The sequence below is a fragment of the Culex pipiens genome, chromosome 2 (assembly GCF_016801865.2).
Source record: "Culex pipiens pallens isolate TS chromosome 2, TS_CPP_V2, whole genome shotgun sequence".
Taxonomy (NCBI): domain Eukaryota; kingdom Metazoa; phylum Arthropoda; class Insecta; order Diptera; family Culicidae; genus Culex; species Culex pipiens.
The window spans coordinates 133,437,767-133,449,377 of record NC_068938.1 but is presented as its reverse complement, the minus strand read 5'-3'; the positions used below and the strand labels follow the sequence as shown (position 1 = coordinate 133,449,377).

Below are 11,611 nucleotides of genomic sequence, written 5' to 3'. Positions count from 1 at the left end.
CCGCCGTGGGGAAATAGATTGAAGTTATGTAAACTCAGAGTATTTTTTAAACTGCTTGTAATTTTAGAGTCAGATCTTGAAAATTCTCAACACACAAGAAATGTCATTTCAGAACCTTTCTAAAAATATATGATATGGCAGGTTTTCATGCAAAACCACCCTTTTTTGCAAATTGTAAAATTAATATGCAGCAGTTTCTCAGGCATAACTTTTGATGTAGTTTACTAAATCTTATGAATTCCAATAGGGACTTATGGGATCCCGAGACGAATCGAATGAGGCCAATACGGTCAAAATCGGCTCAGTCAGTGACGAGATATTCCAGTGAAATTGATTCGGTACACATGTCTACATACAGCTAAACACACAGACATTTTCTCAGCTGGTGATTCCAAGTAGATATGTATAAATGACGGTAGGTCTAGGAGGTATAATTAAAAAGTTTATTTTTCGAGTGATTTTATAAGCGATAAGGTGAGGAAGGCAAAACGGTTTTAACAAAAGTCCGAAAGATTGTAAAAGAGTGGTTTTTGTAAGAAACCCCGTCATGTTATACATTTTTAGAAAGGTATTTAAAAGACCTTTCTAACGAGTCCAAAACATTGAAGATCTGACAACCCTATCAAAAGTCATAAACATTTAAGTGTTATTTATACACTTTTTTTTTAGGCCGGGTCTCAAATATTTTGATGAAAACGTTGTCCGGATCTATCATGTGACACATCGTTAAATAGGTAAAAAAAAATCCTCAACGCGCCCAAAAGATTGAAGACCTGGCAACCCTATCAAAAGTTACGGGCACTTTCGGCCCATCATTGGTGGGTAATCAGAAGATCTCCCAAACACCCCAAAAGATTGAAAATCTAACAACCCTATCAAATGAAAAATATAACTATATCAATGTGAGGAAGGCTTCAACCACCTTAGGGTAGATTAAGTACCGTTTTTCTAAGAGAATCATAAACCTAGATAAGAACGCATTCGGTCAGGAACGCAGTCTTTTTCAATCAAATTTCAATTTCGATCAGGACTTTCTTTCACAGAAACCAACACAACCCAGCGCTTACAATAAATAACGTTTTATTTGTGTACGTTAGTGTTTATTTGTTGTAGTAGTTGTTGTTGCCTTCCAACCTAATTGTAAACGGAAAGATCTATCAAGGAACAGAAAAAAAGGTCAAAAGGTGCGTACGTAGCCAGGAATACACAATAACTTCGCGGAAACACTTCAGCATCAACTTTTAATCCAAACCATGAATAAGTACCGGATTCAGTCAAATCCAAAAATCAAAACTAAGCTACGATTAGTTTGAAGTTTTTTTTTCATTTCTTTCTCACTACTGGTTCGTACAAGTACGACCGTCTGTCTAGTGTTACAATAAATAATTTTCATCAAAACACACGCAATGTCCACTTTTTCCTCTCATGTTCCATTCTACTTTAATTTAAGCACAATTTCGAATTCGTTCGTTTTTTTTAAACACAGCTGGTGTTGGTGTAGCTTGTTCGTAACTATTGTTATCCCTGGGTACTACGAAGCGATGTTGAGGCTGATGTTTGCAATGAAGAGTACGCTGCTGTTCGAGGCTTTTGATGCGCGCGCTATCGTTGTGATTGGTTGGTTGGACCTAGGGGGAAATCAAAACGAAAAGGCAATCAGCAACGCTGTCATGTGTGGGATGGCGCGTGCGCAAGATTAGCCATATCAGCTTCGGATTGACCCGCGAGATCAGCAGATAGCAAAACACACACACCTCCATCTTAATCGGTGACCGTGAAAAATTAAACATTTCTCGCTCAATTACTTACAGTTTAGAAGTAATACTCTATCACTTTGCCGGTTTCTACGTTCTCTCTCTCTCTCGCTGTGCGAACCAGTCACGATCACACCCGTTGTGATGCAGCTTGGGCTTGAGTTGTAATGAAGCAAACGGATGAAGAGAAGCGCCGCTTAGTACGAACGGATCGCCGGCGGAACGGTGTTGCACTCCTCGCTGAGGGTTTGGTCGATGACCGGGCGGTAATCGATCTTGACGGCGCCGGTGGCCGGGTCGATCCAGGTGAGGGTGTGCTTGCGCCAGTGCTCCTCAACGGGCTTCTTCTGCTGGCCCTCCAGGGGCTTGCTGTAGTCCTGTGGGGGAGAAAGTCGGGTTAGAAGCGGAACTAGAATGGAACGAACACTACCACAACTTACGTATTCGTCGACGCGGGTCTTGTAGTCTTCGCGCGCATGGGCACCACGTGACTCCTTTCGGTTTTCGGCGGCGGTGATGGTCATGTTGGCGTTCAGCAGCAGATTCTGCAGCTCCAGCGTTTCGACCAGGTCCGAGTTCCACACCAGCGACCGATCCGACACCTTGACGTCCTTGATCGTCTTGTAGATTTCGCCCATTTTGCGGACGCCCTCCTGCAGGGTCTTCTCCTCACGGAACACGGCCGCATGCGTCTGCATAGTCTTTTGCATGTTGAGTCGCAGCTCTGAGGTAGGAATGGCACCGTTTGCATTGCGCACCCAGTCCAGATTCGCGACGGACTCTTCGCCGGCGTTCGACTTGATGTCGGCGATTTTCTCACCCGGGCGATGTTCGGCAGCAATGGTCTTGGCGCAGGCACGGCCAAACACGACCAAATCCAGCAGCGAGTTGGCTCCGAGGCGGTTAGCACCGTGAACCGACGAGCAGGCGGATTCTCCGCAGGCGTACAGTCCGGGCACGACATGGTCGTTGCCGCTGGCGTCGACGGTCAGCACCTGGCCCTTGTAGTTAGTTGGAACGCCGCCCATGTTATAATGGACAGTTGGCAGTACTGGAATAGGTTCGCGGGTCACATCAACGCCGGCAAAGATCATAGCGGTTTCGGAAATTCCGGGCAGACGCTGGGCCAGCTGCTCTGGGGGCAGATGGTGCAGCTGCAGGTAAACGTGATCCTTCTCAGGGCCACAACCGCGACCCTCGCGGATTTCGATGGTCATCGAACGGGACACGACGTCACGGGAGGCCAAATCCTTCGCCACCGGTGCATATCGCTCCATGAAGCGTTCACCCTGAGAGTTGATCAGGTAACCACCCTCTCCTCGGCATCCCTCGGTGATCAGACAACCGGCACCGTAAATACCCGTCGGGTGGAACTGCACAAACTCCAAGTCCTCCGAGGGCAATCCAGCACGGGCAACCATCGCAGTTCCGTCTCCGGTACAGGTGTGCGCCGATGTGCACGAGAAGTACGCACGACCGTAACCTCCCGTAGCCAGCACGGTGTTCTTCGACCGGAAGCGATGAATGCTACCGTCCTCCAGGTTCAGCGCAATCACACCCACGCACTGGCCATTCTCCATCAGCAGATCCATCGCAAAGTACTCGATAAAGTAGTTGCAATCGTAGCTCAGCGACTGGCCGTACAGCGTGTGCAGCAGCGAATGGCCGGTACGATCCGCAACGCAACAGCATCGATGCGCCTGACCACCCTTGCCAAACTTCAAACTCTGACCACCAAATGCACGCTGGTAGATCTTGCCGTCCGGAGTACGCGAAAACGGCATGCCATAGTTCTCCAACTCAATGACGGCCTTCGGTGCCTCCCTCGTCATATAGTGAATCGCATCCTGATCTCCAAGCCAATCGGATCCCTTCACCGTGTCGTACATGTGCCACTTCCAGTCGTCCTCCTCCATGTTGCCGAGCGCGGCGTTGATTCCGCCCTGGGCCGCAACGGTGTGCGAACGCGTCGGGAACAGCTTCGTGATGACGGCCGTCTTGAAGCCCTCGGCCACCAGACCGAACGCAGCCCGGAGACCCGCTCCACCGGCACCGACCACGACGGCATCGTACGTGTGGTCCACCACCGGGTACTCCTTCGAGATGGCGTCCGCGTTCGACTTGGCGTTGTTCTGGCCCACGGTGAAATGCACTCCTCGCTGGGCGGAAGGCGCCGCCAGGCCACGAGTCTGGAATAGGAGAGAGATTTTTTTCGGTCAGTATCAGTCTTGTAATCGTTTACACGTGCCCAAAGGCAACAACTGCAAAGGGAACATCAAACATCAGAATACGCAATTTATATCTCCGCTTGTTTGCTGTTGGTCTTATCAACCTGAAGATAACAATAAATTAATCTAGCTTGAAGAGTAATTTTATCGCAGAACACTTTAAAAAATTGATATTTTTTTGCAAAAGCATTACTAACAATTCATAGTACATAGTAGTAATGCTAAAAGTGGTGACTTAATTCCAAGAGTGAGAAAACGACAATTTCATCATACGATGAAATGAAGGGATTGCCTCAAAAGGCCGAAACTCAAAAGGCAGAATCTCGGAAGGCCGAAATACAAGAGGCCGAATTTTGTCTTTTGCCCAGAAGGCAGAACGTCTCAAAAGGCCGAATGTCTCGAAAGGCAGAATGATTACGGAATTCAGAATTTAATTCACATTTTCACGATTTTCATTGATTATGATTAGGGTTAGTGAAATTTCACGATTTCGCGGACAGCGTGAAATCCGCGAAATTTGTTTTTTTCCGCGAAATTCCGTGAAATGTTATGTTTGTGTGAAAATGTAACTATTTTTCTCAAAATAATTTATCAAACTCAAAAAGGAATAGAAATAATCTTATGAATTACTGTAAAATAAAGCGAGTGAATACCCTGATTTAATTAGTAATATAGGGTTAGTTTACGGGAGCGCATGAACCATAGAGTTAAAGTTCCCCTAATAAAATCTTCAACAACAACAACATTGGGTTAGTGATTTTTGACGATTTCGTAAACGGCGTAAAAGTCGTAAAATTTATAAATTTTCTCAAATCATTTTTTGAAATAACAACTTAATAAATATTTCATCCAAAAAGACTATTTAATTAAATTTTATTAGTTTTAAACTAAAAAGCTTGAATATATATTAGGGTGCCCAGCATATGGGACTTTTTCTCAAAACCTCGCTCCACAAGCTGAATATTGTTCCTTGAGCTATTTTAGGACTCTGGGCCAAATATGAGCAAAATTGGGCAACATTTACCCGTTGATACTCGAAAGTGAAGTTTGTATGGGAAAAAAATAAAACCCCAGCTTTCTAACGGGGTTGTCTGCAGGGTGCCCTACTGCCATCCAAATATTCTCAAAAGTGAGATTCTCATAGGAAATTTAATACTCTACAACTTTATAGAACATACCAAAGCCGTAAAACTCGAAAAGTTATTAGCGATTTAAAATAGTCATTTTTGTATGAAACACATTTTTTTCATCAACTTTATTCTTGGTTAAAAAAATTACTGCTCTTTTATTTAAAATGTATAGTTTTGAAAGAAATTTATAGATTCAAGCTTTGTTTTATTCAAAATAAAATCAAGAGTATTTTTATCTTTGGATTCACTTTTTAAAAACACTTAAATTATGTTTTGGGCCTGTTTAATTTTAACGATATTTGTTTATTTGGGTGGATGATTCCCTTGAAAGTTGAAAAATACTACTTTTTGTTTGATAAAAGACTCATTTAGAATAGTAATTTTGATATTGTTAAAAATTATATTATTTTTGCAAATTGATATTAAATTTAGTTTTTGAAACGTGAGTTAAAACCCTTAAACTCATTTTGACTGGACAAGATTGTTAAATGTTGCTTTGATATGAAATTCAATAAAATGTAAAATGATATACTAGAAGCAAATTAGCGAAAACATTTTAGCTTGAAAATACGCGTGCCCTACATTTTGTTTCAAAATATATATAGAGCCCATCCATAAACCAGGAGGATTTTTTTTGAAAATTAAGAAATTTTTTTTGAGTCGTCTTCAAATTTAGAAAAGATTTTTTTTAGTTTATTGAAGAATAATATATAATGAAGCATAACAAGTAGTTTCTGTGATTCAAACATAGGATTTCAGAGTTATTTTAACATTTGTTAAGTTCCGCAAAATTTGAGTGAAATTTGGTGTTTTCAAATTTAGGTCCCTGTGAAATTTGCAGTTTTCGAGCGTGAAAAATCACTAAGCCTAATTATGATGTTCAAAGATACAGTAAACTGAACTGAACTGAACTGTGTTCTTTTTTATAATTTTATGCAAAATAAGTACATAATGAGTACATTCTGTTTATCTTTACCGATCATATTGTTACCATGCATACAAATGAGTAGCGTAGAATGAATTAAAACATTTCAAAAGTGTTTCAATCTTGTTGTTGATTGAATTATGGTGACGGTAACCGAAATTTGATCATTCGTCACCAAGTTCAAATAATTCAAACAATTAAAATTATTGTTTTGCGGCAAATAAATAGAATATTTTAAAATTTTGTTAGCAGCCTTCTTTTTTTCGAAACCAATGCACAGTGGTCCGAAACCGAAATCTAGCGTGACAAAATTGATAGCGGCCTCACGTTAAGATTTAGAGCTTTGGTGTCTTCGGGACAAATGATCAGGGTCAATAGGGGCATCTTTTGGTATGGTGGACATTAGGGTGGTCCAAATTTTAGGGTGGTTCAGAATTTTTATTTTGGCGGGATGACGAAATAGCGCTTTGGAAAGAAGAAACAAGTTTTTACTGAAATATTTCAGGAATAAATTTAATTATTTTGTTGATTCCTGAAATATTTCAGTAAAAACTTGTTTCTTCTTTTACAACCACTAGATCAACTTGTAAATTTTTGGGCCCTTCTAGACAATTGTAGAGCTTGTCAAAATGAACATTTTTGTTCTTGAAAAACGAATTTCGGCCAATTCTATCAAAAGTTATGGGCAAAAAACGATTTAAAAATGCTCATTTTCAAATTAAGATTAAATGAGTTAAACAAAAAAGACCTCCGAGATATTTTCAGCAAATGTACTGTAGAATGTGTACTTTCAGATGCTTCTAAGAGCAAGGTCAAACTCCACCACCTTTTCGAGTTATTCACATTTTGGCTATAACTTTCGTTTAAAAGGTTCGATTTTCGCTCTCTTGGAAGATAAATGTGTGTTTTTATAAGCTCTTCAAATGTTTAGAAGGCACCAACTCGCTACGACATAAGCCTAAGTTGATAAATTCAAAAAACTCATTTTGTCATAAACACCTCAACCTAAATTACAAAAATGGCTCTAGGAACTTCCCGTTTGAAGATAGAGCTTTGTGCCCTTCAGCAAAGTTGCTCAGAATGGTGTTCCCTACAACTCCTCCGAAGACACCAAAGCGCTATTTCGTCATCCCGCCAAATAAAAATTCTGAACCACCCTAAAATTTGGACCACCCTAATGTCCACCATACCAAAAGATGCCCCTATTGACCCTGATCATTTGTCCCGAAGACACCAAAGCTCTAAATCTTAACGTGTGGCCGCTATCAATTTTGTCACGCTAGATTTCGGTTTCGGACCACTGTGCAATGTTTATTACATAACTATGGTTTAAAATAATAATAATAGCAAACCGCGCACAAAAAGGCGGAAACGCATTACAAACGAAGTTTGGAATGCGTTTCCGCCTTTTTGGGCGCGGTTTGCCTTATGAGATTCGGCCTTTTGAGCATTCGGCCCTTTGGGATTCGGCCTTATGAGAATTCTGCCTTTCGAGTAATTTGGCCTTTTGAATTTCGGCCTTACGGGATTCGGCCTTTTGAGATTCTGCTTTTCGTAGGAGACCCGAAATGAATGAAGACATTTTTTGTTTGTTGAACATTATCACTTACCTAGTCCAAAAAAGCTTGTGTTTGGGCATGGCAGGGCGTTTCAGGGAGAAAAAATTATATTTTTTAGCTAAAAAAAATCAAAAATCACTCCCCAAAACGAGCCAAGCAATTTTGGACCCAAAACTAATGCATTATGCTTATAGAAAATTTTACGGAGATCATTTTGCTTTTTTTAATATTCAATTTATGTCCACGCAAAGCCGAGATATTTGCAAATATTTCATTCAAGCTCCGCGCGCGGCGTTTGGTGTCCAGCGCGTTTGGTGTCCAGAAACATTGGCCAATCTGTTTCCCTAGACAATCTGTACTGGCCCTGGGTAATGAATAGAGAGAATTTGTAACGTGATTTTCGAATGATCCCACTTTGTTTACATCTACAAACTAGGAAGCTGTTCAAGCACAAGCATGACTATTTTCATACTGGTAGATGAGTTGTTTTAAAATCAGTGGTATGCGTTTTATTTTGTCTTGTTTTCTACATAATTTTGCTGGAAAGAACTGCGACGAGAGCATCATTTTGCAATGTCGAAGATAAATACCTTGGCTTATTTTGGAATCCTGCAGCTCTTCCTGGTCCAGCGAAGAATCATCGCTAATTCTAGCAAAGCTGACCCAACAAACAGAAAAGATTTTCACTAAATCAGTAGGTTTGAAAACGGAATCAAACAACTAAGACAGCTTCTGTATGGTACAACCGCATCGACTCTATAAACAACTTCCATTCATTATTATAAAAAAAATACGATCTCGCCTTCAATGTTCTTAAGATTCTTAAGACTTCTTCCACAAAAGCCAAAAAAAAAAAATCATTCTTGAAAAAAAAAACAATTTTTGATCGATAACAATACTCTCCACTTTTCGCGAACAGTAAATTGGTTCCACTTTGACAGTTCAAATTTGAGGCCGTTTTGCGAACCACTATTCAGCACCCAGGTGAACACTATTTTGGATGTGGACAATTTTCCATGAAAAAAAAAGAAAAAGTTTTTGTATGAAGCGTGGACAATCGGCAACCCCTTCTTATTCTCAAAGGCTACTGGAAAAGTTTCCGAAATACTGCTCTTTTTATTGGCAATTTTGAGCATTTGTTGTAAATTTTCTCTAATTTAATTCATCCTACATTTTTAAATTTTCCTTCTGTCTCAAATTATGATTTGACACGCTTTGTTGCGACTTAATGGTTCAAGTTTACATTTAAAAAATGCAAATTGTCAAAGCATAATAGTTAGGGTTGTACAATAGGCCTGAAACAACCATTAAAAACAAACCTTGATTTTCTCAATTCCACAAAAATCTTTTGTTGTTTTGAAAAAGTTGCTTTGACGTTTAGCGTTGATTCAACAAAAATCTTAATTTTCAAATCAACAAAATGTTCTGTTGATTCAAATATGCCTTGTTTTTCTGCGTGTAGAAATACTAAACACTCATGACAAAAACGTTACTTAATCCACTTAAGTACTTATAACTTTTGATAGGGTTTACAGATCTTCAAACTTTTGGGCTTATTGAAAAAGTCTTTTGATTACCAATCAAATGATGGGTCGCATGATAGAACCGGACAACTTTATCATTAAAATATTTGAGATCCGTCCTCAAAAAAGTATATAAATATCACTTAAGTGCTCATAACTTTTGATGGGGTAGTCAGATCTTTAATCTTTTGAAAGCGTTGGAACGGTCTTTCAAACACCTTTATAAGAATATATAGCATGACGGGTTTTCTTACAAAAAACACCCTTTTTACAATCTTCCGAAGTGTAGCCAAAAACGTTTTTTTAGCATAACTTTTGAAGTACTTTTCTAAACTTCATAATATTGACCAGGGTCTTGTGGGACCCCGAGACGGATCGAATGAGACCAGAACGGTCCAAATCGGTTCTGCCAGTCCGGAGATAAACGTGTGCATATTGTTCGGTGCACGGACTTACAGACATTCACACGCACAGACATTTGTTAAGAATTTGATTCTGAGTCGATAGGTATACATGAAGGTGGGTCTACGAGGTCGAATAAAGAATTTCATTGTTCGAGTGCCGTTCTACGCATAATTGTCCCATGTCAGTTTTGGACGATTTTAACTTTATAACATTTTTAAGTTTAGTCTGATGTGTACTTTAAGAAAAACACATAAAATCTGGTACTTTGTTCGGAAACTCATAAAAAACAATACCAAGTCTGTTTGTCCCATCGTTGCACTTCTACGCATAATTGTCCACCCAGATATTTTCTTACACGGAATCATTAGTTATACTAAGCATTATGTCTTGTTTACCTGTTGTATAGCAAAAGAATCACAAATAAGGATGATAAACTGCTAACTTGGGCGATTAGGGACACATAGGGCGAATAGGAACCCACGTGACAATTATACGTAGAAACACAGAAATCGGACGAAAAATTTCAATCGCGTTTTTCTTAAATGCACTTTTTTGAACATGGGACAATTATGCGTAGAACGGCAGTGTACATTAACAACTATTATCTTCTCCGACGCCCAAGGTTTCGTGTCAATTTCAAGCTCAAAATTGAATCACATTGTCAAATAAGTATTAATTTGGTGGAAATAATTGGCGGCGTATGTCACGCAAGTCAAGCGCCGAGGAAATTATTTTCATTCCGCAGTGGATCTTTTTTGATTGGCATGATATTAAACACAGAGCTTGTGTTCATTGAATTCGGCGTTTTTTAAGTGCGTCACGCAATAGTGTTGTTGACAACATACAAATCAATTTAAACATAATTCCTTATTTATCATTGATTCTTTTCAACTATGGATTAACAACTTAAGGAAAAAATCTTATTATTTATGAACTAGTTATGCAACATTTTTGTTAAAAAATCATACTGTAATTTGTAGTAACCCAAGAAACGTTAATACTTTTATAAATAAGGAAAATTAAAATATTGGGAATTACTGCGCTTTTAAAGATATTATTTGATTGATTTCTGATTACTTCAAATTCTCGATAATACTATCGTCTATCATGATAAAAATAATCTATATTTAGCACAACATGCTTTTCATTGAATTCCATTCTCGATTCTGATAAACATTAGTTCTCGATTAAATTTTCAAAAGGCCCTATCTGCATAGGAAACCCATGAGGGATAGGTTGTTTTGAAAATTTAATCTAGAGTTTACGAACTGTTTTTTTTTCTGGAAAATCGGTTATCGGAAAAACGCAACATAATTTCATTCGGAAAACTGAATTTCGCAATCATTGACATAACATAACCTCTCTCTCCAAAGAGGCTTGTTTTGGGTGGCACTTTTTCTGACGCGTTTTTCACCTGGCTTCTGGAAGCTTCAAGCAATTAAATTTATCATAGTTTTGATAAGTTTTCACTGCAAATAATTTCTCGCTACGCTTCAGTTCGCTCGTTTCCGTTGAATGTTTCAATTATCAGGCGAAAATTCGTTAATTTTTGCTGCAAATAATCGGAAGATTACATAACAAAAAAAGAGAACGTCGGAAGTTTTGGCTACGCCACCAAACTCCTTGGCAAGGTACGCGCAACAGCAGGCGTTGCTATCAGTTCCGTTTTTCCCCCCACGGGGCACTTACCGCGGACAGGGCGCTCTTGGCCAGCAGCGACGGTAGACGTAACATTCCGCTCATTTTCCGGTGTCACACCGACCACAGCACAGTTTTAAAACCCACGGCAGCAGCACCACTAGCGAAATCGACGACGATCACGAGATTTTCACACAACTCGACCCACGGTGAAGGGAAGAGTCGAGTCGAGTCGAGGGGGGAGAAGAGAGAAATCCTCTAAAATTAATCTGCCCACGACCAAACGCCGCGCACAAGTGCGAATCGCGTGTGTTGTAGACTGAAAATCTCAACTCAACTCGCGAGCTTTCCGTGGCCGCTAGCGAAAAATGTGACAGACAAAAGGTCTATTCCCGTACTGCAGAATTCTGCAATTCTGCACAAAAACGGCAGCAGAGCGTTCCCGTACT

At 39.9% G+C, this 11,611-nt stretch overlaps 1 protein-coding gene across 2 annotated transcripts; it reads right to left on the bottom strand.

The window, feature by feature from the left end:
* Positions 1-1,063: 1,063 nt before the first annotated feature.
* Positions 1,064-11,499, bottom strand: LOC120424290 (succinate dehydrogenase [ubiquinone] flavoprotein subunit, mitochondrial-like). 2 transcript variants are annotated; one of them, XR_005606355.2, is made up of 4 exons: positions 11,214-11,499; positions 2,195-3,943; positions 1,810-2,131; positions 1,064-1,628 (listed from the first exon to the last, which is right to left on the bottom strand). XR_005606355.2 is itself a non-coding variant. In XM_039588377.2 (3 exons), the coding sequence occupies exons 1-3, from the start codon at positions 11,265-11,267 to the stop codon at positions 1,952-1,954; spliced, it is 1,983 nt and encodes a 660-aa protein (XP_039444311.1). In that variant the 5' UTR covers positions 11,268-11,499; the 3' UTR covers positions 1,806-1,951. The 2 variants fall into 2 exon arrangements, 1 of the variants encoding a protein (XP_039444311.1); XM_039588377.2 differs by lacking the exon at positions 1,064-1,628 and having other exon boundaries at positions 1,806-2,131.
* Between the last annotated feature and the right edge of the window lie 112 nt (positions 11,500-11,611).

Coding starts and splice junctions, on each gene's coding strand:
- LOC120424290 (XM_039588377.2), bottom strand. CDS start 11,267: ATGAGCGGAATGTTACGTCTACCGTCGCTGCTGGCCAAGAGCGCCCTG. Junction 3,944..11,213: donor CCAAGAGCGCCCTGTCCGCG/GTAAGTGCCCCG, acceptor CTCCTATTCCAG/ACTCGTGGCCTGGCGGCGCC. Junction 2,132..2,194: donor AGACCCGCGTCGACGAATAC/GTAAGTTGTGGT, acceptor TCTCCCCCACAG/GACTACAGCAAGCCCCTGGA.